General features: G+C 39.6%; 1 protein-coding gene across 4 annotated transcripts in view; it reads left to right on the plus strand.

The window, feature by feature from the left end:
• Window positions 1-27,805, plus strand: part of igsf21a (immunoglobin superfamily, member 21a) — a 238,025-nt gene that overhangs the window by 118,437 nt on the left and 91,783 nt on the right. For all 4 annotated transcript variants that reach the window (XR_012594339.1, XM_074639254.1, XM_074639277.1 and 1 more), the window contains exon 3: window positions 14,481-14,602. Coding sequence is in view for 3 of the 4 variants with exons in the window: in XM_074639254.1 (XP_074495355.1) it covers window positions 14,481-14,602 (122 nt within the window). In the remaining variant the exon portion in view is untranslated. The remainder of the gene's footprint in view (window positions 1-14,480; window positions 14,603-27,805) is intronic.

Below are 27,805 nucleotides of genomic sequence, written 5' to 3' on the forward strand. Positions count from 1 at the left end.
ATGAGATTTCATTGAAACATAACTTTGTCACGGTGAGGTAAACAAATGTTTTTTGATAATTTTAATGAAGGAGTAAATTACCAACGTGCCCCTTTTGCTAATGTTTTCGTTATTTGGATTTGGCTCACTGTAAAAGCATTATCTCTGGTATTTTGTCTGTGCTATCACTGCCTTCTACTCACTGCCAGTGTTGCTATGTAGCACCTGATTTGTGAATCATCAGGTCAACATTTGTCAAGCGGACAGCTCCAATCTCCAAGTAAGGTGTTTGGGGAAAAAGGGTTTTGGCGCTCTACTAAAGTGGACATAAACTGGAAGAATTAAAAGTTGTAAATGTATCACAGATGAACTAAAAAGAGAATGTTTTCACTTGAATTAAATATTAGCCGTTTGAAATATAATAAATCAACATGAGTCACTGGCGGCAATACAACAGATGTTTGGCAAGAAGTTTTGTACTCACAATGCACCAGTGTTAACGGTGCTTTGGTGCTTAATTAATGGTGTGTCATAATGCCCCCTGAGTGTTATGTTTAAGTTAGGTTATAAATTTAGAGTCAGAGTACAATAAAGGTATCAGGGTACCGTCAAATCCCGCCTGTGCTGTAGACACATCAAGACAAAAAGATAAAGCGGTGGAACATGAGATTAGTCGTGTAGACTAAATGAGAAAAATAGAGGGATTTGATATTAAATTAGAATTTTTGTTCCTCAGTACTTAGCTCAGTTGAATGAGGAGACAAAGTCACCCTGGAAACAAGCATTAGGAGTAAATAATATGAGCCACTGTCTGCTTCCTCAATTTAACTCAAGCATGTCTTATTAAAAATGGAAAAAGGGGCCCATGCCACATTAAGGATTAGAAATTTGTATTTAAGCATGAAATGAGCCCTTTGCTGTACGCTGTACAGACAGATAAATGTTTCGACCCACCCGAAGACATATTCTGTGGATTTGCATGAAACGCAGGAAAAATTTGGTTCAAATACGTACATTAATCCCCCATTGATGAAAACATGAGAACATATATGAAGTAAAACTAAATTTCCCGAATGCTTTTCCATACAGTAAACAGCACTGACATTAACTGTGTGGTGTTTTTGTAGGTGAAATCAATCATTCAGTTGGCTTTAACCTTTTAAATTTTTCCTGCAGTAATCCCTATGTGAATTTCTGCTTTCAACCAATTTCTGTCAGACGACTGTACCAGTGATAAATTTTCTCACAGTATGAAGACAGAAAATGCTTTATCATAATAAGCTCACTCATAAAAAGTATGACGAAAACAAAAACCTTTTGTCTATTTTAGCATTCTGCCAAATTCAGCATTCTGTTGTGTGCTGTGCTCACGACCTGCTTTATGATTTATGCGTTGAATAACACCCCCTATATATCCATCAACCAGCAGATGCAGATGGTGGCTACAGTAATCTGGAGGATAAGGAATAAAAAAGGGGGATGGGGGGGTGGAGAGAACTGTGAAGCTGCAAACATATGCAGTCTCGTTATGTCCACGGTGGCCCTGATGTCTTTTAAGACCATCTGTTTCTAACTTGTGTGCCCTTGTGAGCAAAAAGCCATCTGTGATGCAAAGAAGACAATGGCAAAATTGTTGTCGGACATAGGTTTGGTGAACAAAACTTTGTCATTAGTTAGATAGTAAAACAATTATTTACCACTGTTCCTCTATCATCTCCTTTAACAAGCTGGTAACCAGTCACATTTGTGGTGGCATATTTATTGTTTTGCGATTTTAACCCTCTGAGACCCACAATAGACCCATTTTTGTCTTTGTAGGGGGGTCAGGGGGTCTTTAGGGGGAGATAGCAGGTCAACAGTATATGTCACATAGAAGTGGTCATCTGAAAGCTGGGAACATGAAGATGTTGTTCTAGTCATAAATCAGAAATAAACATGAATTAATAATCAAATAATTAATAAAATAAATTGTAAAGTGAGTTTAGTTTAGAACATTATTATAGAAGTATATGATGGTCATTCCCATGCTCTATTTTGTCTCTCTCTCTTTTGCGGCGATTCAGCACTTCAAGCACTTTTTCTGGAAACTACTCAGAGACCCCCTTATTGTCAAAATACCAAGGAAAGCCATATATCCTCTGAATGCTCTAGGTCTCTAGTGTGTCGCTGTAAAGTTTCACGAGGCTGTGATTATCCTAGAGGTCACCACAGGTCATTTTATACAGTGACATCAAATTTTAAAAAATGGTCTCACTACAATGAAATGGCTACTATGGGGACTAACTAACTCATCACACATGAATACAGTTGAGCTAATTGGATCCACAAGAGTCTCAGCTTTACAGTGATACCCAATCTATGTAATTCCAAGACTGTTTCGGGAGCCCAGTATGCAGACATATTCATATACACTGTTTTAGAATAGGCAAAATTAATACATTCATAGTGCATTAAAAAAACTGCATTGTTTTTGCCCCAAACTGCATGTGATTATCATAAAGTGGGCGTGTCTGTAAAGGGGAGACTTGTGGGTACCCAGAGAATCCATTTTCATTCACATATTTTGAGGTCAGTGGTCAAGGGACCCCTTTGAAAATGGCCATGCCAGTTTTCCCTCGCCAAAATGTAGCCTAAATTTGTAGCGTTATTTAGCCTCCTTCCCGACAACCTAGCATGACATGGCAGGTACCAATGAATTCCTTAGGTTTTTCTAGTTTCACAATTTATATGTACCTTCACTAGCACTTAAACTGAACCTGCTACAGCCTCTGAAAGAAAAAGAAGAAAGTCGGTCAGGGGTCTCAGAGGGTTAACAGATTGCTCATAACATCATATCCAGCTTGTCGACCTATAACACACTGACATGTAAAAATCGCCTGGGGGATATGTGGCAAAGACAGTTACATGCATACACCATCACCATGTATTAGTCGCTGCTAGAGTTACTGATGACCACTGACAAGTTCCACTCAATAATTATGTGTTGCACAGCTTCCTTTCAATGTAAGTTGTTAAGACAGAGGACAGTGTTACTCACTTCACTTCTATTATCTGCATTCTAGCATCATCCCCACATTTAGCGTCACGTATGCAGCCACTTAATTGCATGCTGCCACGCAGCTTGTGTTTCGTGTTTATATGGACTTGGCACAATACTTTATCAGTGTTGAGCGCCAGTCATCCTCATTTGTTTGAATTTTGTAATTTGCATATCAAGCAACATGCATGTACAGTAATGGGGACAAAGTGGCTCAGGGTGAAGTAAGGCTGCAGTAGCCTGGAGGTCAGATGGGCTAAACAGTTATCCAGACAGCAAAAACAGCAGCTCAGATAGTGGTGGAACGAATGAAACAGAAAACATGTAAAATAGAATAAAATATGTATAGTCATACAAGCAGAGAGGCACATGCATTGCATTAGATACCATAAACTCTGACTGAATTGCGTTTAATATGTATTTAGGTGCCTGTTGACAGTGGTGCACCATTTTCACAAAAAAAAACGTTTTGTGCATTTATTTAAGGTGACTCGGTGCACCCATTTTGAATGTTATCAGCTCATTAAATGGCTGACAATGAAAGCAAACCTACATCTATGAGGCTGATAACGATTGATAATGCCCATTTATTGGACTGATAACATTCAAACTTGGTATTCATGATGATGAATGGGAGAAAAAAAACAAAGGGGGTTGTTAAGATGTGAAATGTTAGAAATATTTACAACACCAAAAGATCATTGTTCAACTATTTATATAAATGTTAACCACAAGTTGGCAATACAAAGCAATCCTTGCAAAACCACGGAAAACATACCGTGCATTCAAGATTATGACCAGAACATACAGTACGTTCTAACAGCTGAAGAAAGTGGGATTATATTGCCTTAATTATTTAAAAAAATGAACATCATTGTCTGTATCTATTAGATGTCAGTGTCAAAGTAGATTAATAAAGTATAGGTTTTATTTATTAAAAAGTGTAGAAATTGTCAGTGGCTCCATTCTATTGTATTTTTTTTTCTCATCAATGCAACTTCAAGTTTCTCTTCACTTCTCCTTCTGTGTCCAGTACTAGCCTGCCAACTGTCTGAAAAAGACATTGTCAAAGGAAGGTGGGAATGTGGAGTCACTTAATACACATTGATCAAACTGATTAAGGACAAGTGCCCGCAATGATGTTCTTCCCTTGGTGCTGCATCTCATTACCTGGCCGTCCTGGATGGAAATCTGTGATATGTAGTTGAGTCACTGTATTACATAACGTGCTGCTAATTGCTGAAGTTATGCAATCCGTGTACCTTGTACTTCTGCCTTTAAAGCTCACAATAATTGGATGCTTTATTCAGTTTCGATGCTGTGCTGTTTGATCGCGGGCGCATGTGTGTTATCTTTTTTTTCTTTTGTTTGTGGTGTTTTTGCGATTTTCCTGCCTTATAATGAAAATAAATAGTAAATGCCCTTCTTCTACACCCGTAGTTGTCATTGAGTCGTAGCAAAAAAGCTTCCTCTTAATTTATCAGCAGGGGGCATTTTTCTGTGCATGCCACTTTCAGTGGTGCCATCGTTAGCATTCAGAAATGGTTAGCTTTTACAGAGAGAACTGTTTTCTATTGTTAGCTAATCAGCTTCACTGAGCAATTTGGTTAGAAGAGCTTTGCTTAAGCATCTCAATTGTAATTGTTGAGGTAGATGAGTGATTCCTTGCCCTGATTTTCCAAACCACTCTTGGAATATGAGCGGGAGGCATGCCAGTCAAACATGCATTTTTCTAAACTCTAGCACCACTTCAGTTTCATTCAGAAAGAATGAGCCTTCTCCATATTTTCCTTTCACTGTTGTGAGCCCAGGCCTTACTATATATAGTAACTATACAGTTTAATAACCTGTATACTGTAGATCAGCAGTCTCCAACAAGACTGACCTGCTTTGATCTCATCAACTCCTCACTGCCAGTCCACCGACAGCCTGTCTTCATCAGAATGACAGCCATAATAACCATCTCTGGATGGCCTTGTCTCAGATGGCTTTAGATAACACGCTTGCATAACGCTTAACTGCCTGAATTTATACCCCGGCTGTGCCTGACCCTCACCCTGCTACCTCCAGGGTGCAGCTGGTCTGTTCCTGTTGGTGGCACAGTTTTCATGAAGCCAAGCTCTAATCCTGGTATGTAATCTGGCGGTTCCAGCAGCAGCAGCCAATCACAACCTCTTTGTACTCTGGAATATTGGAATGAAAATGCCTGACAGCAGAGCAGGAGCATGTGACACCAATGACGACCAGATAAAATGTCTACTGTTATGACGCTGTCCCTCTGTATCTTGCGTGTGCATATAGACAATGATGGTATTGAAAGCGTGTCATGCTGAATACCACAACATAGACACCTGAACCTAAAATTGTCATATTAATGGATACTTTTTAACATTATATTGACAAAAACTGAATAAATATTTTGATTTCTAAAATGTACCTTAAAGGGAGATTTGTCAAGTACTTTATTTAATACTCTTATCAACATGGGAGTGGATTAATATGCTTGCTTTATGCAAATGTTTGTAAACATGTATTACTGGAAATTAATTAAGACTTGACTATGTCTTGCCCCAAACTGCATGTGATTATCATAAATTGGGCATGTCTGTAAAGGGGAGACTTGTGGGTACCCATAGAACCCATTTTCATTCACATATCTTGAGGTCAGAGGTCAATGGACCCTTTTGAAAATGGCCATGCTGGTTTTTCATCACCAAAATTTAGTGTACGTTTGGAGTGTTATTTAGCCTCCTTTGCGACAAGCTACTATGACAGGGTTGGTCCCAATGGATTCCTCAGGTTTTGCTAGTTTCATATGATGCATTATCTTCACTCTAGCTTTAAAACTGAGGCTGCTACAACTTGCGTTAATGCGTTAAAGAAATTAGTGGCGTTAAAACAAATTTGCGTTAACACGTTAACTTTGACAGCCCTTGTTGTTACGTTATTATTTCAACACAAACCATGATCGTTTTTCAAACCTTAACCAAGTAGTTTTGATGCCTGAGCCTAACCAATACGTTAACCATGTGGCATTGTGCGTTTCTGCAAACGCGAGACAAGGCTGAAACGTATTTATTAAACACATTTTTTAGTTCAGAAACGTCGCCATTCAACGTATTCTGTGGTTTGCAGAAATGTACAAAGCAGAGAGTTTTTAAGTTGGCTAAATCCTGTTGAATTCCTGTCAAATTTTGAACCAATTTCCCCGTAAAAGTATCGCTAAACTCACTTCTCCTGCATATTCATCATCTGTTTGAATTAGTATGATGAGTAAATCTGAGCATCAAAGGTACTGCACATGTTTGCTAGCAGCCTGAATTAGCTGCGGTTCCCCACTGAGAGTAGTGACAGACAGAGGGAGGAGAGGAGCCTGTCATTTGAAGCATGAAATCCCTTTAACCAAGTCCTCTGTCACTCAGCAGCCAGTAGGGGAGCACAGCAGGCAGAGCTGTGAACGCACAGGTTAAGAGGCAGGGCCACCAATGCTGCTGGATCTGCTTACTGAATGAAGATCAACACTACACAGCACATCCACAGATACAGCCATCACTTCTGGACCTCCTCAGTCAGCAGACACGCCATATCAACACCTCAGCGTTCCCCCTAGTTACACTTGGCAGCTCTAAGTGCTGCAGACTAATAAAGTTAATACACGATGCACTTCTATCCTGCTGCATCGTATTTTGTTTGGTTTATTACACTTTTTTAGGTACAGCACTTTGCAACACTTTCTTCTGTATTGTCCCCAGTATATAATGCTTTGTGCTCCATAAAAGCAATGACAGCGAATTTCATCTCTCACCTCACTAGGGCATGGTGCATTATTGTTGTATCTTAGCACTCCCTTACCTGACATACTGCATATCTCCCAGGATGCAGTGCTGTTGTCTGCCTGTTTGTTACAGTAGCTCAAAGGCTCAGGGAAAGCTTGTTGTTACTCTGAATTTAATGGAATGGAAAGGCCCTGTGCTTTACCATTTAATGTCAGTCGTCTTTGTATTTATATTATAAATATTTTATGTTTTCTTTGCTTATATTTTATTCTACCATTATGTACATTTTGTCAAGATATTGAACATGTTTTATTGTTTATAGGATAAGCATGTTAGATCTAGTTTACAAATTCTAAGGACTTGTCAGGACCTTGTAGTCCTTAAAATTCATAAACTAGATCTAACATCAGAAATGATAAGCTAAACATATATAACATAATCATTGTTATAACTAGGGCTGTCAATCGATTCAAATATTTAATCGCGATTAATCACCTGATTGTCCATAGTTAATTGCGATTAATCACAAATTTTGTATCTTTTCAAAATGTACCTTAAAGGGAGATTTGTCAAGTATTTAATACTCGTATCAATATGGGAGTGGGCAAATATGCTTGCTTCATGCATTGTCCATAAATATAATATCTGTAAAGGGGAGACTCGTGGGTACCCAAATAACCCATTTTCATTCACATATCTTGAGGTCAGAGGTCAAGGGACCCCTTTGAAACTGGCCATGCCAGTTTTTCCTCGCCAAAATTGTGTGCAAGTTTGGAGCGTTATTTAGCCTCCTTCGCAACAAGCTACTATGACAATGGATTCTTTAGGTTTTTCTAGTTTCATATGATACCAGTATCACTACAGCTTTAAAACTGAGCCAGCGACACCCTAAAAATTAGGGTTAACGCAAGTTGCGTTAATGTGTTATAGAAATCAAATTATCGCATTGACTGTGACAGCCCTATTTCTAACACTTCATTATCAGAACAAAAATAGACATTAAAAGTAAATGTAACTCAATTTCAAGTATGAACAAAAGGTCTTGCGCCCTCTGTCCTACTCCGAGACGTGACGTCTGGATTTTGTATTCATTTTGTTCTTGCATACAGCAATTATACCAATTTTACAAGTGAGACAATGCCTCCCAATGCTTCTGCCCTGTTTCAAAAAGACACTTTGTGTGATAATAATATTAGGCAAATTAGCACGGATATGAAGGAAAGTGCCAAGCCGGTTCACGACAATGCTCTGATCATCTCCTTTTGTTGCTGCTTGTCTAAGTCTTTAAATGAGGGACTGAATGGGAATAAATCTCATTAGGATATTATTTGAGAGCCACGCTGCTGTTCGTCTTATAGAAGTGTTAGACTTGTAGATTCAGATCACAAAGAAATTGGTAGTAAAATATTAATGGATGCTTCTTTAAACCCCATTATCATACTTATAAGACGCCGCGTGAAGAACATACTGTTATTACTCAACCCTATCTTTGCATATCATTAACTCCATGTGGTCTTCCATATCTTTGTACACGGAGATTAGAATATCTTTAGAAACGCCATGCATTTCATATTTCGTCTTTTCCCAACCAGCTTGAAAAAATACTATAAAAAGACTTGCTGTGGTGATTCTCCGACTGCTGCCTGGAATTATGAAGCAGGATTCAGGTTGAATCTCTCACAGTTGGCCTGCAGTGTGTTAGCTGAATTTCCTCCAGTGGCTGCTGATGCAGCTGCAGCCTATAAATAGGCCCACCCCAGACAGGCGGAGGGAGGAGGGCTTTGGTTAACCCCTGAGACCCAGTCCTAATCTGACCTCAATAATAGGCAGCATCATTAGAGAGTCAGCTCAGCTGGCTGGCTAGTAAGGGTACAGGGCCCCCAATCCGTCTGGAAAGACCTTGGCATTATCGCATCTTGAGAGAAGCAGGATCCTGTTTTGAGCACCTTCAAATTCACCTCATTGTCAGCTACCTGTCGTGGACTCCTCTTTAGCCTGCTGGCTATTCCTTCAGCCAGTATCCACTATCTGCCATAATGCAGACGAGGGAGGGCTAGCTCGCTCCCCACCACCCATGCCTGTCTTTTTCATATCTCCAGATGGCCGAGTGTTGGGGAGGGTTGGTGCCTCTGTGCCTCGTATTCATTGCATGGACCGAATTCAACAAAGCAGTTGTAGCAAAGCTTTGCTTCCCCCAACGGTGCTTTCCTGCAATCAAAGAGTATTCATCTCCCTCTAGTCTTGCCCTCCCTCTTGTACAGCCGTTTTGGCACAGTTTGGCTCTCTTTTTTCCCCTCCCACTCTTTCTCTTTTCTGTTCCTTCCATAGTCAGTCATTTATACCACAAACAGGTCCCCTTATGGGAGTAGGGAGACACCCACTGATGTGCAGATTCTTTCAGATTTATTACACGGGGGTTTTCACGGGTCAGTCTTAATTAAGAGGTGAAATCATTAAGGAGGGATAGATAAAGAGAGGGTGCCACAGAGATGACCTCTCTGAGGCAGAGATCTCCCCTCGGGTCCTTATGGCTTCCAGACAACCAGAAATCTGACACCTGCATTATCCAGCAGGTTTTTTTTTTTCAGGGAGAGGATGGAAGCAATTGTGATGCTTGTTGTATTAGGTGGACTGTGAAAGAGGAGACAGCTAGAAAATGTCTCCAACTCACTTCAGTACTTCAGAGCCAGCAGAGCATTTTTGCATCTGTTTATGAGGCTTTGTAACTCTATAAGTCAACTGCAAAGTGTTTGGATAGAGGGGAAGTGAGCTTCCTTGCAGGGGATTTGTAAACTGTAGCTTAAAGTAGATGCACTTGCTCATCTGTGCAAATAAGCGCAGTCATGTCTTTTTTTTCTTTATGCCATAATAGCAATAGAGTGCTCCAGGGATGATGCATTTTTGTAGGCCAACCAGGAAGTTAGCATCGCCTTGGGTTCCCTCGATAAAAAGCCAATGGGATTTTCCCATTTGGTTTTGTATTATTGCAAAAAATAAGCTCTGTGGCAAACACACGATTATGATACTTACATGTTTTGTTCGGCAAGATAATCTTCTTAAATGAACACCACTTTAATGATTTTTGAAGTGTAAATGCAATCACCATCTGTAAAAAGCTAACGTTAGGCTATAAACGAACTACACCACAGTCACATGAGTATACTTTTTTAAGACATGTAAAAGCTTCAAAATTCACAAGCTGGGTATTTACTGACATGTTTTATATCGTAGAACAAAACGTTAAAATCTCTTAAACTTGTGTTAACCACAGACCTTATTTCATCAAACTAAAAACCCATTCACCTCCAGACGTGGGAACCACGTCTGGAGGTGGAAGTGTTCAAATGCTAACTAATTTCTGGGTTTTAGGACTTAGCACTCAATTGGTTAGAAGGTAAATAAATGACTGTCAAATACTGATAATGTGAATGGCACATGTAGTCTGCATTTGATCTGAGCTAATGATTAAACTACTTAAATTCTAAAAACACTACAAATATCCAATCCCTTTTGAACAGATAATCCACAAGCTCTTGCATCTTTTTCAGTTCTTTTTCATTGATGTGGTGTTTTTTTTCCCAGAACACGTTCAGGAGATCACTTTGCAATTAGACACTCTGATGTTTTTTTTCTTCCTGGTTTGTGGTAATGATGTTTGAGTTTCCGGCTGTGGGATTCTTTGTCGTTTTCAGCTCCGCTAGCTAAGGTTATTGCTGCTCGCACTAACTACCTAGTTCTATTACTGCCATTGTGAAATGGTTTAATTGACTGTGAATAAAATGATCTTTTTTTTAAATTACCTACAGCGTACAGTGAGTACTGCATCAGTTGTTGTGTTTTTCCAAAGAAAAAAGGAACATCTACTCTGCTAAGGTGTCTGCTACAATTATAGAAAAGCTGCCATAGTGAGCTGCCATGGTTGGATTTGGTCAAACTTAGCTCACAAACTCCTACAGCAGGCCAGTCTCATGAAAGGTCTTTCATGTTAGAACTGACCAACACCCACGTGAGGACTCTGAACAACTACCTTGAGGCCATCGTGTTAGAGCCAACCCAGTAGCTCCAACAGAAGTGATGCAGTTGTAGTGCAAATCTCAGAGGAACCAATACTGGCACTTTTATGAAGGTATATTAAATAATAGGATTGAGTCCTAAAACTTGGAAATTAATTAGCATTTTAGCATGTCTGGTTCCCTCGTCTGGATGTCAATGGATTTTTTGAATGGGTTTTTATTTTGATGCCTGAAATAAGGTCTGTGATTAACACAAGCTGAAGGGATTTTAACGTTTTGTTCTTCGACATAAAATACATCAATAAATCTTATCTTGCAGAAGAAAACATGTAGGTATCATAAACATGTGTTTGCCACAAAGATTATTTTTCTGCAATAATCCAAAACCAAATGATAAAATCCCATTGGCATTTTGTCGAGGGAACCCAGGACGATGCTAACATCCTGGTTGGCCTACAAAAATATGACATCCCTGGCGCAATCTGTTGCCCATATACAGTATTTAAAGGAGCAGTGTGTAGGATTTGGCAGCATCTAGTGGTGAGGTTGCAGATTGCAATCAACTGAAAATTATCCCATGTGCCAAGTGTGTAGGAAAACAACGGTGGCCGACGCAAAAACTTGAAAACACAAACGTTTTTGATTTGTCAGTTCTGGGCTACTGTAGAAACATGGCGGCGGCTCCCAGAACAGGATGTATGAATATGTAGATATAAATGGCTCATTCTAAAGGCCATCTATATCTACAGTATACATCCATATGTATTCATCACAACGGGGGGTGACGATGCAAAAGTGTGAAATACTTGCCTGCAAACATTATATGTCTTGGGCTTTTATTGTGAAAGGTAAAAGCGGAAGGAGTGGATTTGGTGTATGTTGCCTTTGTCAAGGTTGAAAGGAGTAATAAAGTTTGCCATCTTGGTTCACACTACAGAACCTTTGTGTTGTTGTTTCATAAAATATAGGTGCAACTCAACCGTGACTGTTTTATAAAAATAACTTTTTTTAACCCACTGCAGCTTTAATCGCATGAAAAAAAAACGCTGCCGGTGTGTAACAGCCTTTAGGTAACAGTAACACAACAGTTCTTATTTCCAGGTGATTATACATTAAGGAAAACATACTTATTAATATTATTTTCCATTTCTTCCAATAAATCCCCCTAAATGTTACACGGTGTTCCTTTAATACCTATTTGTATCTGCCTGGCTTTTTTTTTCTCCTTTTTTTGCATTGTTAGGTAACTCACGGCCGCAGGCTAATTTAACAAACTAGCCCAATGCCATTTTTGCATGCGACTTATGACTAATTACTAGACAACATATATGTGTATTATTAAATGTATTAGCCAGCATGTTGATGAGATGTGTTAACAAGGTGAGCAGAAATGTTACTGTTACCTGCTAACAAGCTGAAATGTTGTCAGTGCCTTGTGTAGAGTCAAACAGTCAGTTGTTCCCAGCCACTGTTGCCTGAGGGCTGAACACTTCAATGGCTGCTTGAGGTCGGCTGGAAGCCTACTGTTGATTTGCAGAATGGCAACAACACATGTGCATGCGCATACACGTGCAACATGCAATGTTGGCTATCCAGTTGCAAAGAAATGCAGCTTTTGCAAAGCTTTTGCAGTGATTTTTGAGTACCCTAGTTTGTGGTTCTCTTTTGTATAAAATCCTAGTATGCAGATGCCAAATGTGAAAGAAAGAATTGCAACAGCTGCTCACATCTGCATGATGAATAAACCTAAAACTAAATTTGACTTGAAGTGGCTGTTCTAGTGAAAGACTTCGGGCTCCTCAAAACAAACAAGCAAGGAAATAATGAGCATCAGTAAAAAATTATTTGACTTGTTGTCTGACTTCAGTTGTTTATGCTTAGTGGTAGCAAATTACTCTGAGACTGACAGGGACATAAGCAGATGCGTTTTGAAGATTGCAAATAGAAAGGAGGAAAATCCTTTTGTAGAATGGAAAGATATTTGATTATAGTCTTACCGGTGCTCGCCCAAGCGCCATTCCTGTGTGAAATTGAGAAAGATAGAAACAAGTAACTGGAAATGAACCATCCCAATGCCATTGACAGTTTTGCTGCATAATTTGTCTTTATAAATGCTTGCCCCATACTGTACTAATCTGTAATGTATATCACTTTATATCTCCGTGACATCTCATTATTAATACAGTAAAAATATGCTGCCTCTCAGCTTCCCATACAGGTGTCATACATCAAGAAAGTTAAGGGTGGTGTTCTTTTTTAAGATCCGTCGAATCGTTGTCGCACAAGGTGTTGAACAGCCGTGTCAGACAGAAATGTCGCTTGACTCCCTATGGTGGTGTTTCTAAAAGGTCCATTACTGTAACTACAGTGGTGGCACAAGTGTGGGTGGTTGGAAAGCACAATTTTCAAACATGACTTTGCTTTTAGAGGCTGACCCTTTCCCGTTGCCTCTCCCTGTTCAGCTGCTCAAAACGAAGCCACACCATTGCCGGGTGTCCACATCGAGCAGTGATGTGAACTGTGTGTGTGTGTGCTGACATTAAAAACGAGCAGATGGCCACAATACTCTCAGGTCCTTGACACGGGTGTCGAAACCTTTCTTAGCCAAATGGTGTCACGAAAGTCTAAAATCATGTACTCAAGTGGAGGAATGATTTAGAACAAGTCTTGCAAGCAAGCATCTTGACCTTTTGGTATTATAAATTTGTAAAAAAAAATATTCAAAAGCCTCCAAAAGCCTATATTGGTTACAGGTGATTTATTTCCGCGCTCCTGCTTTTGGTTGTTTCAGCATTGTCAACTCCCTGTGCAGCACCACTTAGCAATCTAAGCCTGAGGCAGTGAGCTTTCTCCAGAGGCGAGAGGTGATGTGAGTTACCCCACATTCACGGGGAACAATCGTTTGCTTCTATAAATACTATTTGGCTTTGTCTCTTCATGTGTACATTATACAGGCTAATCATGAAATGCTTTGACATTGTTTACCGCACTGAAGGGATTGGATTGGATCAGAACGATAGCATCTTCACTGGCAGACGGTAGAAGGATCCCTGGCCCACCAACAATTTCCGTCTTCAAAGCAGCATTAGTGGCTCCATTAAAATCCTGTCACCCTTTTTCCTTTATGTTCGTCTGTGGCTTCTGAAGAGAGGAGAAATCACAATCATTCAAATGCTAAGTGACTTTAACACTCCTGTGAATATTAGAAAGGAAAGAACTACTCCGTCATCTGCCGAGCACAAAAAAAAAGAAAGATGAGACCAGTGTTTTGAATATCCTATCCCCCTACCTCTGCAGTATCTCGTCACAAGCCATTACCTCTGCAGAAAGCAGACTGCTTGACACATACGGTATAACACCGCACTGTGTCAGTCTTCATTAAGACTTAACCATGTGCACGAACACACACCGCCGGCTGCCTGGGAGACTGTCTCGCTGATGTTATCATGTCAGCAGGTTTTCAATCCCTCGCTTTTAGACATTATAAGGGATGAGCTTATCATGGCTGCAAATGAATCAATGAGGTAATTGCAAGCGGGAGTGCTATCTACACTCCGGGCCATGGGACAACAGTTTATGCGTAGGAGGAGCTCCAGGGGCAAAAAAGGGCAGACCCTGTCCCATCCATCATTAGAGGAATCATCTTATTAATGCTCTCTCTTCTTTGCTTCACAGGTCACAGATGGAGGGACCATCAAGCAGAAAATCTTCACTTACGATGCTATGTTTAATACCAATTACTCTCACATGGAGGACTACCGCAGGCGTGAAGACCTCGTGTACCAATCAACCGTCCGGTGAGCCTCAAAATCAATTGGTTTTAATTTAAAACAAGACTGCTTACTTGTTTAAAGCTAGGGTTGGTAATCTTAAGAAACTAGCAAGAGTACGCTAGAATTAATACAATTATCCAACCAGAAAACCCAGCCCAGTGTTGCCAACTCTTTTCCAGTGGGCAACTCGGGGTCTGAAAATGTAAACCAATGTGGAAGTGTCGTAAACCTGCATTATTTCTAATAGGCAGCAGGGGGCGACTCCTCTGGTTGCAAAAAGAAGTCAGATTGTATAGAAGTCTCTGAGAAAATGACCCTACTTCTCACTTTATTTATTACCTCAGTTAACATTGTAAACATGAGTTTTTGGTCTCAATCAAGTCTTCTTCAATACAGCATGAAGTAAATTATGGCCCCATTTAAAGTCAAATAGACCATTAAGCAGGATATGCTTTAGGGCATGGCTACCTTTTGATTGACTGGTTGCTACCACTACCAGTTGTCCATGTTTTCACCTTTCAACTTAAACCCTTTCAGTGTGTTTTCAGTTATGAAAATACACAGAACATGAAAGTTAATTATAACCTTTTTAGTTGCCGAAAAGTCTTATTCAGCGTTTGGTTGTACTTAGCTCCAACCTCTCGTGTTATTTCCTGTTGCAAAAACATAAGATGGCTACTGCCAAATACCAAGATGGTGACGGCCAAAATGCCGAACTCGAGGTTTAAAAGTGGCAGTGGCCGATTTTCTCCCGGGGTCACACTTCTCCTGTTTTTCTCCCGATTTTCACTCTTTAATTCCTTTTCATTATCTCAACATGTTTCTGGCGCTGTACAGCATGTATAATTCCTGTTGTTTCCACCAGGACGGCAATAGAGCTAGACCAAGTTTAATTTCCCGGTTGAAAGAGAGCTTCTCGCGACTATAGATATACACTCGCGACCGACACAACATGGTTTGAGCTGCGCTCGCCGCATATCACAGCGTATAGCGCCCAAGATGGGCTTTGCCGGACGCAGTCAATGGCACTGGACGCAGCAAAAAGCTGTCGTGGCATGGCGCAAACAATTGGAAATAATGGGTTTCAGAGCACAGTGGTGGTGTTTTCGCGTTGTGTCTGAAATACCTTCAATGAGTGAGAGAAGGCAAGAGAAATGCAGAGTACTAAGAGAAAGAAATACTCAAGCAGGGCAAAAAATGATTGAATAAATAAAAACTGATGAATATTAGCCTTGTTTATACCAGAAGTTCACACCAAAGGGGAAGTCAAATTATTCAGTTTTCCTTCCTGAGAATCAAAAGTAAAATTAAAAGTAGGCCTATTTACCATAAGAAATGCTGTTGCAGTGTACTTATTATTTTAATTTTTTTCACTCTTTTAAAGTCACCAGAATACAGGAAACAAAGTCTCTCAAACTAATTTTTTTTTTCTGGGGGAGCAGCCCCCAAACCCCGCTTTGGTTTTGAAATCTTCACTTTTTTGAGGTCTCAAGGTTGGCTAGTATGACAATGGGTGATATTACGGTGACTATGTCCACTTCCTATATACAGTCTATGGGCTTTTTCAATGCAAGTAGCTATTAACACTAGCTTCAAAAGCAAGAACGTCGCCAAGTTGGCAACACTGACAGTCTGTCCCTTCAGGCATCCATCCAAAGCCACTCCCCCACAATTATCATAATGAACATAAGCATATCATAAGCTTGTGGAAATATCGTAGACAAGCAGGTAGGTTGTCCAATCATTTCATGCGGGCCAAATGAAATGATTGGACGGGTTTATTACAGTCCTGCGACAGCCATAGATACCATATTTTTTTTTTTTTTTTGTCTGATCATTTGATTTATTGAGAATGAGAATTATAACAAATGTAACAAAAAATGTTTTGGAAGAAGATTACCAACCCTAGCTTTAACCCTGCTTGTACTGTTACATGCTTTTTCTCCATTCATTTTGCAGAACTAGTGAACTTTAAACTTTCTATATAATGAAACAACCTCTGCACCGAGATGAACTCCTGCTCAGTGCTATACACAATGTCATTCCCAGCCATCTGCTGCTGGTCACACCAGGCCAGACTGGAGTGACCAGGCAAAGGGGGTCAGTGCATTATTACATGAGGACAGGAGGCGTCGGCGAACTCTAATCAGCGACTCTGCTCAGGATAAAGAGTTCAGTGTTAAAGATTTAGCTAACATCTGGCCGGGCCGGTCCTTATTCCAGCCACAGTGGTGCATATATCACCAGGTAGCACAGCCCTGCGTGCTCCGGCATATAATCATGGAGGTGAACATACAGAGGCTCGCAAGTCTCTATGATCCATAGAGTGCACAGCCCCACTGTGTATGCATTAACAGGTTTTACAGAGCGAGAGCAAGAGATGGAGAAAGAGAGCGAGGAGTCATCTGGCTCTGGTTGGCTTGATTACACGTTTAAAGCGTCCTGGGGACTGTCTTCTTTTACCCCAGGCCTCAGAAATACGGCTGGCAGCTGTCTACCCATCTCCTTGTTTCTTGCTCCCTCTGCACTGGCTCTCCTCCCACTGCAGATCCGCCCCTGTCTGAATGTTCAACATAAAGGAATCGCTGGCCATACATGGCACCTACGACTTCATTGAAAACTGGAATGCTTTGCATCCTTTTGTAATAATCCTACTTTCATCGTTCCCTTTCATCTCATCTTTGTCCTGCTGCTATTCTCTGATTCCGCTCATGTACATTCCTACCTCTTTGTGCTTTTTTTCTCTCATTTTTTCCCTCTTTTTTTTCTCATGTGTGGTATGGCTGCCCAGCTGAGGATGATTTATCTGGACAATCCTACTATCCCTTTGGGAGAGTAGGCATCATCACAATGGAATGGCGTACGCACTTACATGCACACGGACATGGAAACATGAATGCACACACAAACAGAGAACATAACACCCCCCCACACACCCAGACACCTGCACACATAGCCTATATATGTACATACATACGGAGAGAGGAAGTGAGAGAACACACAGAAAAGAAAGGGGGTTTTCAGAAACAGTTGGATGCTACCTAGGGATGCACTGACACCGATACCGGATCGGAAATCGGGCCGATACTGACTCATATAGCTGGATCGGGTATCGGTGACAATGGGGCCGATCTATTGATTTCAGTTCTATGTTTATATACTATTTACTAGGGATGCATCCGTCTTTTTCAGCCCTGATACCGATAGCGATACCTGGTCTTTGGGTATCGGACGATACCGAGTACTGATAACAGTGTTTATTAATAAGCTAGATATAGATATAAATTTAGTGAATTGTTGTTGATTATTAAAATAATAAATCGTACACCAGAAACTTGGTAGAAAATCATGACCTTTTTAATGCAGCAACAAATTGGCCAAAACTTAAACAGGAATTAAAATTCCAGTATATAATGTATATAGCATATAAACATATAATTGAATTGAGTAGATCTGCCCCATTGTCACCGATATCCGATCCAGCTATTTGAGTTGGTATCGACCCAATATCCATCCAGTATTGGTAATGGTACATCCCTACTATATACATATATATTAGAATTTGAATTGTTTAAGTTTTGACCATTTTGTTTTAGTTTTTAAATTTGTTGCTGCATTAAAAAGGTTTACACCTGAATTGTAACTCCTGTTAATTTTTAAGATTTTTTGTTGTAGTTGTTGATGTACGATTTATTATTTTGATAATATATAGCAATTCAGTAAATTTATTTTTGTTACATTTTGTTTTGCAAAGTTAGGAAAGCAATGTTTAAGTCAAGCCTGGTGTTGCCTTACACATAATAGAATGATCCCAGTCACTTCCACACAGTGAGGCATAAAGCTTATTAATTAAACACTGATATCGGTTCGGTACTCAGTCGGTACCTAAAGCCCAGGTATCGCTATCGGTATCAGGACTGAAAAAGTCGTATTGGTACACCCCTAATGCTACCTGCACTGACCTGCACTCGGATCTGTATCTGAATGCTTAACCCGTGTTCGTTAACCAGAGAGAAATGTGGATTCCAGCCACAGTCACACCATTCTTCCAGTCAAGAAAAGATTCCCTCCGAACTGGTCACGGTCCCACTTTCATGGTGTAACACAGAAGCTCAACACTGCTAAGAAATGCAAAAAGCTGAATTTTTACTCGCTATAATCTCCCATTTCCACCTGAGAATGGTAAATCTCCTGTACAAAGCCTTAGCAGTCTGGCAAATCCACTTATACGACCAAAAAATGAATGCCTCAATATTCTGTATCTCTTACAAACTCAGAGTATTTTTGTTGAAAATTATATTTTTAGCTTTTCCCTTTTTTTTCATTTTGAATACTTTTCCCTCACCAAAATATGTGATCATTGTGCTATAATAGAGTAACAGTAAAAGAGATGATTTTTCTTCTCACATGCCGCCTTTCCATTATTAGACAGTTTCAGAAGTGACATATTGACTTCATCTAATTCTTTGACAGCTATTCACAATCTTTCAAAGACTGGAAGCAGCTGTAACTTTCTCTGTATTGAATTGCCAATGCATATATTAGTCCTTGTACGACTAATGACAGATCTTGCATGTAGCTGATGACACTTGAAGTCTGGAGGATCTTCAGTATTCAAGCTCAAATCATGGGAGCAGGATTATTTGGAGTATGCTTTAGATTTTTCCTTTTGAAAGATGAATGTAGCACATAAAGGGCATACGCAGGTTTGGTTTAACCAATGGTTTACACTTATATTTGGGTCACGTGCATACAGCCTATCACGTTGTAGGTACAAAGACTTGTTAATAATACCATAAGAACGAATCTGAGACCCTGCTCCACCTGCCTGTGCCCTGCTGTCACTGCAGTGGCTGCTGGTGCCAAGTTATTTCCTGATGAAATGATACCACTCACAAATAAATCAGTTATGTGTGCTATGGATAATGATCTTCACGGCTAAATTTGAAGTCTTATTTTACTGATACTTTACATACATTTCTATGGTATACCTTCCCAGCACAAACTCATCCCCTATAGACCTTTTATAACTTGACATACGTAGGCTTTCTAAGTTGGTCTTTGTATTTCTTGTTGCAATGTTTGCTTGTGCAGTAGCTGACAGGAAGTAAACTTGGACCAAAGCTGTTGCCATAGAAATGCAGATTGATCACTTTATGAACTATTTATTCACTTCTAGGAACAATAGCATTATACAAGATGAGGAATCTGTTAGCTAATGATGATGAAATGATTACAAAAAGGTTTTATTATGTTAGCTCTGTTCCATTCTTACATTTGGAGTCTTTTTGGAAAGGGACCAATACAAATTGAGAATATGCCTGATCAATGTTTGCAAGTGGCAGTTTAAAGTGCCTTTTTGCTTTGCCTTAACATTGACAGCCCATGGACTGCTGCTTGTGGCACAAGAAAAGGAAAGGTGCAGGTTAAAAACAAAGGCAAACAGCACTATTGTCATGGTCTTGGGTTTTGGTTGTAGTTTGTTTCCTGTTTTAATTTTTAGGCTCCCTCCTCATGTGTCTCGTTTTGCTTTACTTCTTGCCTTTGTGTTTTCCCGTCTTTGAGATTGTCTGAAGTGCCCTGATCAGTGTCACCTGTCCCTAACCAGTTCTGCACTCACCTCACCTGCTCTCACTTTCCCAGTTAGTCCATCACTAATTCATTAATACCACCTCAGTTCCTTTGTGCCTTGTTGGTTCGTCTTTCGTCATTCCTTGTATTCAGTGTACCTGCCTTGCTCCTAGTGTTTCCGGTTACTCAGTATTCCGTTGTTTTGGGTTTATTTCTGTTACCAGCCTTATTTTGGACTCTGAACTATAAGTATTTTTTGTTAATATATCATCAAACTGTCCCTGCTGCCACTTCTTCAATTCATTCTGCTTTTCCTGAAATGTGACAACTATGTGGATAAAAATATGCTGATTTGGTTGTCTGAACCGCCAGTCAGACAACTCTCTCACTGACTACCTCGGCAAATTGTCAAAATTAACACACTTAACACCCTTAATGATAAAAGCCAACAGCTTTAAACTCCCTGTATATGCACGACTAGTGCCATGGCCATGTATCTCTCAGGCATTCTCCTCCCTTTCCGCTATCTCCGCTATCTATTTTGCAAGGACACAAGTGCTGCATAGCGCCGCCCAAGACAATTGTGATTGGTTTAAAAAAATACAAACAAGCCTGAGTGTTTTTTCCCCCTATACAAGAATGGTAATGTGTGGAGCCAGACCTTTCTTTTGCAATGACACAGCGCTTGTGGGGATAGGTCTAGCTATGTGAAACTAACGCACAAGTGACAGAAAACAAGCCAACTTCTACCTTCTCTTGGTTACCAGATAATCAGGTAGTCCCCATCTCATAAAGGCTCTCTTTCTACCCTCATCTATCTCTGTCAAAGAAATCAAACAGAAAACACACAAACCACAAAAGTGGCCTGAGATTGTTAAAAACACGAAAATAACAAGTGATTTTACCGGAATGGACATGTCCTGAATGTCTATATGCAAATGTGAAACTTTGCAGTAACCATAAAACAGAAACAGTAAATTGAAATCTCTTTTCTCCTTCAATTTGCCTTGTGACTATAGTTTATATTACTAAATCAATAATAATCCAAAATCATTTCTTCAGTCTTAATATTTCATTGGAGCAATGCCAATGTTTTAAATCTGATGGACTTGTTGTTGTACTGGCAATTCCAGCTCAGTAAGGTGTTAGTAATTGATAAATATTCCCTGTGGGAAGTCGTGTTAAGAAAGTCCATTTCAATTTTATTTTGATTAAAGTTGCAAATTAGAAATGTTCATTCTGATATCTTCCCTCTCAATCTTCCACTGAAGGTGAACGTGTCCACTGAGGCGTCCTATGAAAAAGAGAGAATTTACAAATTATAGTCACAAATTATTCCAATCCCATTTTGAAGAGATATCAGGATTGTATCACCAATTTTTGAGGTGTAAGGAAAGTATTACAGTGTATACTGTAATAAATATTCTTACTTAGTGATAAAGTAAAGTGCTTCTCCTTAAATTGGTAGTGAATAATAAGCAAGACATAACCTAAATGCATAAATGCACAGTGAATGGGGCAGAGCTTCTGTAATCAGCGAAAAACAAATTGACGTAAGAAAATAAATACGACCTCAGGTTGTGTTGAGCACATTTACACACCGACTACCAAACATTCCTCCATCATTAAAGGACCAGTGTGTAACAATTAGGGGAAACTATTTGCAGAAATGAAATATAATATTAATAAGTTTGTTTTCTTTAGTGTATAATCACCTGAAAATAAGAATCGGTGTGTTTTCGTTTCCTTAGAATGAGCCGTTTATATCTACATAGGGGAGCGGGATGTGTTGTGTTGCTATGTTGCACCGCCATGCTTCTACAGTGGCCCAGAATGGACAAACCAAACTGTTAACTTTTCCTGCTTGGGCCAGAGTCGATAACATTACTTGCTCCTGTTGCCGCCATTCTCTCTCTTGCTTCACCACTCACTTCCCACGTACACATACTCTACAAACTTGCTCTGCTATCTACTGTACTCTAACAACAACTGGTTCCAGAGAAGGCCATTCGTGTTTTTGTGTCGGACCCCGTAGTTCTTCTACACGACTGGTACACGGGAGAAGCTTCAGTTTGGTGCAATCTGCAACCTCACCACTAGATACCGCCAGATCCTGCACATTCAAATTTTCAGAATAGGTTTGATTTTCTGCATTTTTTTGCATATGTCAAAAGTTTTTAGAGAGCTGTTTGACCACTCAGATCCACTGTAAGGTAAATAACTTAATTAATTTGTCTCCCTGAGCAAAGCCATTTATAACAAAGAAAGAAAGAATTCAGAGAAGCGGAATTTAAAGATACATTGTGGCAGATGGTTGCTTGAAATTGGGGATGGTTGCAAAACACAGGATGTAATAAAGATTAAACAGTAGTGACTGTGCTCTTGGCAGCTAAACAATAGCTTCTTGCTAATGTCATTCATTCATTAGCCCGGTTTGGGACTGGCGCTATCCATTGCACACATTTTTATTAAGTTTTTCAGTTTTTTTCAGTCAGTTTTGTCTCGTACTGCAAATTTTTGTAACAAATACAATAATAAAACTTAACAGACTCAGTGTGCAAAGTTTGTGTGTGTAACAACTTTTTCAGATGACAGATGTAAAAAATGCATAAGAAAAATACGAACTTGGCGTACAAAGGCCTTTCCTCTAGTTCTCGTAATATCTCCATGCTTTCTACCTATTTCATCACTGAGCTCTCTCCTCTGCGTTTGAGTGCATCTGAATCCATGAATGCAATACGGATGGCAAACAACAGAACTCAAGCTTTGTGGATAAGAACAGAGAGATGAGCTACATCAGCACTTACTATAATGTAACCAGCCAGCACAAAGCCAATCACACCTCCCTTGGCACTCAGAGAATCACAGCATTATCCTCGTCATTTCGTTTCATGCTCATTCCTTAAGGAAACATGGGTGACAACAAAGCCCTCTTTGCATACCGTCCTCTCGGCAATTTGCCTCAGCATGCTTTCCATTGAGTGTGCACTGACTTACAGTTGCCAGTCTTGACCCATTCAACCGTAATGCTTCAGGCCAGAAAGAGTATCTGACAATGTACTAGTTAATGTGATGCGCAGATTGACTGGATGAGCTATCAGACGCCGCTCTGTCAAGACTGCTCTTTTTCACTCTCCATCTAGGCAGTTGCATTTGCAGGCAGGAGGAATTCTGCAGCAAGGCCTACATAACAGGAAAGAGCTTTCAGATGCAACTCCTAGGGGACAATCGATCTCTCTTTGCGGTGTGCTGTTTTTGATGCTTCTCCATGGGGGCCCATTGCTATCGATCTCCACCGTGTATGTGCTGTTTTCTGGTGTACAGGGGAGCGTTTGTAGTGTGTTTAATGTGGTTTGCTGGAAATTGTTTGGTTATCCAATTACCTATTCACTGAGTTGCGTATTAACCATATATAATTTGTGCTGGTATTGAGTTTTGTTTGCAAGGCTGTGGAAAAGGCTTGTACTTTTTCTTTTATGTTTTCAGCATCAATCTTGGTTTGTTTCATTGCTAATCAGCTTTTTATAACTCCCTGATTAATGAAGTTTGCAATTGCAAAAAACAAAGTAAAGGCAGCACGAATGACACGATCATTTAAAAGGCATTTAGCATTCAATAAGAACACCGTTTTTGCTTTAGCCTTGTCATTTGTACGCCATGTACTCTGTATTGACTGCAGTGTAAACGCATCCATGTAAATATGCAGCCCAGTCGCACAGCAGTTAGTGAAATAGTCCCGAAATGTAATGTACTGATTCGTGTACATAGACACAAATTAAAAAAAAAAAATTGTGATGTCGGCACAAAATCAATTCATATGTAATCCACATAATTATGAACTGGGAAGTATTAAGAGTGGTGAACGCCGCGTAGGGAGGAGGTCGGGGTGGATGTCTGGGTAAAAAAACACAGTACTTTGGCCCGGTTCGTGTCCCGTGCAAAACCACAAGTCAAAGTTGATTTATTTGTCACGTAACTTCCATACTAAAGTTGCGACACTTCCAGAGTTATTTTAACCCAAACCACGATCTTTTCCTAAAGCTAACCAAGTAGTTTTGTTACGTAACTTCCATACTAAAAATACGCCACTTCCGGTGTTATTTAAACCCAAACCGCGATCTTTTCCCAAACCTAACTAAGTGGTTTTGTTGCCTAATCCTAACTAAGTCAATCTTTTCCTAAGCCTAATTAAGTAGTTTTATTTTGAAAAGACTGGAGCGGAAATGCCACATGCATCACGTGTTGCTGGACATTCGTAGGAAAGCGCACTAAAATATATTGTTCAATGTCGTGCTGAGCATCACGAAAAAAAGGGAAATTCATGTCTGTGTACACAAATCAAATGGATTCAATTTCGTGACTATTTCATGAGCTGCAGTGAGACGGTGTTGAAATATGCTACGCTCAGAGCTAGTGACATAGATTAAATAGTGAGAAGAGCATTTACAGTATGGCGGGAGGGAGGGGAGATGAATGGGTCCAACGAACACAGCACTTTCAACCAGAAGACCGGTGTTCGAGACCGGCATTTTGTTTGGTGTTGTGTTTTTTAGTTAAGTTTCCTTACGCATTTTATTTAGTTTACTAACCTATTTTAAGCTTAACCATGACGTTTGTAACCTAACTAAGTGTTTTTTTTGCCTAAACCTAACCGCAGATGTTCCCGTAGTTTTGTTGCGTGGCGTACAAATGTCATGCGAAAAGCCTAAAATGTGTCATGTATGACCTTGTAATTTTGTGCTATGCGCTTTCTTCTGAGATTGGGTTGGTAAATGACAAAATAATTCAAACAAGCAATGAAACATGAAAAAAATATAAGAAGGAGGCGTAAGGGGGAAAAAATCAGAAAGTAGGGTAAGTGGAAGATACAGAGGGAATTGTCGGGTAAAATGTGAACTGTGAACAGGAAACAGGTAGACTGCAATCATACTCTGCGGATAAATCCAGTCCTACTATACTTTAGTTACTGCACGACTCAAAACACTCATAAATGTTTGCTAAATAGTTTGCTTAAGTGCTCTCAAAACTGCTATTTACTAGAGTAAAATCACATGGTTATAACTTTGTGGCACAGTCGATGCTATAGTCCTGATTTATAGGGATAATCAAAGCAATAATCATGAAGAAAAAATCTGTATATTGTGTTTTTTTCTTTCAATTATTCCTTTCAAATGGGGATTTCATTCCAATTGAGATTTAAAACATTAGCTGACCCATTAAAGTGGCAGTAGGCAGTATATTTTTGGTATCATTGGGCAAAAATTCCATAATAATCTTTCAGCATATTGTAATTCAAGTGTTCTGAGAGAAAACTAGACTTCTGCGCCTCATCATGGCTCTGTTTTCAGGCTTTAGAAAATCTAGCCCGTGACGGGAGACTTTGACCAATCATAGGTCATTTCATTGAGAGAGCGTTTCTATTGGTCATGTGACCGTAACTTGTCTTAGTCTTTAACGTAACATAATATTGATTCATATTTGATCAGCGCTGCCTAGTTTGACCGTTTGGGATGAGTTTGAGTTTGCGAGTGATTGACAGCTGGCTCTTATAGACGGCAGCTGGACAGCGGACCTCAGATCAGCTCTTACTGCTTGTTTTCCTCCGGTATGTGAAATCTTGCAGATGTTGTTAGGAGCACAGTAGGACACAGAGGCACATGATTTTTTTCAGGTTACCTGTTTCATGTTCTACTGTCACGATATAGCAACCGTTTTATAAAAATAACTTTTTTAATCATATTTGCTCCAATCTTGCCTACTTCAGCTTTAATAGCGAATGGTAGACAGTTGTAAAAAATAGTTTGAGTACTGTCAGAGTCACGTGTTCCATTTTTGTGAACAGATTCTCAATGGACCAGCACCTCTGAAATACATGACATCAAAGATTAGAGAGGGTGTTAAAAAATTAATTCCGCCAGTCTTAATATTTAACAGAAGTCTCAATGTTAGGAGTACAACCTTTCCTCTTTTTTTCCTTCCCCGAATTCTGATGGATATGTCTCGCTGTCAAACTGGCGGAGAATTCAGAAGCAGGAAGCCGCTCAGATATGCTGTGGTTTGGGGTTTCTTTGTGGCCTCCTCACCCTTCTTCCGGCAATACTTCCATGCCTTGAATTATCTTATCTCCGGGTTCCTTTCTCTGCACTTGTCTTGGTTTGAATCCATGAACGCAGCAGTCAGAATTGTGGATAAGAGAACTACGGCTTTGTTTGTGAAAAACAAAGCAATGGGCTACATCAGCATTTACTATAATGTAGCCAGCCAAGACAAAGCCAATTACCTCCCCAACCCGCCACCACAGAGAGATTCACTGTGCTATTCTCATCATTTTGTACTGCGGTGAAAAAAAAGACTTACTTGTTTTATGCTTATCCCTCGAGGAAGCACTGGTGGAGAAAAGCTCACTTTATATCTTGGGGTGCTCATTCTTTTTCATATAAATACTTACCTTTTTCAAACATTTGTTTATGATCGGTTCATTCAGAAAAAACTTTCCTGTCTTGTTTCAAGTCCATGCACTGACGGCTAGTACAAACATGATGGTTTTTATTAATAATCCCTGCCATGGTGAGTCAGGGTAGCAAATAACGTTAGTCAGCAAATAACGTTTGTCAGGTTTCATTAGGGTTTGTTAAATATTTTAAGATTTCAAAAGATTGCAGAGAACCAATAAAACACATAACACACAAAGATATAAAGTCTCATCAGCAGTATTGGGATCAATGACTCACTGTAATTCCACTACTTTTTCCGGTTACTAGAAATGTAACTAATTTGTTTTTCAAATGAATATAACGCAATTACATTTACTGAATTTTAAATGCTTGTTAGTCGTTACTTTTGTCTTAATCATAGCAGACAAACGCAGTCTATTCCCCGGATTTTTATCGGGTTTTGATTTTACATCATTCACTAGCATGGCGTCTCTCTGATCCACACCACCCAGGTAAGGATGAGAGACATCACATACAGGGAGAAAGAGATGTAAGCCTAATGTTTCTAATGTTCCTGAATTTAATGCATGTGATATGAATACATGCTATGTATAGGCTTAGGTAACAATGGTTTGGACAGTCTTTTATTTATATCATGCATAATTTTTATTTATGGAAATTATTTTATTTTAGAAAAACAGGCATTTTATAATCAGCATTTACTTTGGGACGGATTAAATTGGTGTAGATCATCACAATTTCACATGACTTGACTTGTGACTTCCTTCACTTTTAGCAGGGACTCTACTTGACTTGCTTGACTTATAGCAGGGACTCGACTTGACTTGCTTGACTTATAGCAGGGACTCGACTTGACTTGACTTACTTGATTTTCACCACAGTAACTTGGGACTTGCTTGACATTTGAAGGTTAAGACTTGAGACTTGCTTATGACTTGCACATGTGTGACCAACTCCCACCTGTGATAACTAATTACTTTTATATGCAGTAATTGGAAGAGTAATTCAATTACCTTTTGAGAGAAATAACTAGTAACTGTAACTAATTACTAATTTTCAGTAATTTGCACAACACTGCTCGTCAATAGGGCTAAAGCTTTTTTTTTTTACTGATACTTTACACAGATTTCTATGGTTGAACTTCTCAGCACATAAATGTGTGGATGGATGGATTGCTAGATAGATAGATAGATAGATAGAT

The sequence above is a fragment of the Sebastes fasciatus genome, chromosome 1 (genome assembly GCF_043250625.1).
Source record: "Sebastes fasciatus isolate fSebFas1 chromosome 1, fSebFas1.pri, whole genome shotgun sequence".
Classification (NCBI taxonomy): Eukaryota; Metazoa; Chordata; class Actinopteri; order Perciformes; family Sebastidae; genus Sebastes; species Sebastes fasciatus.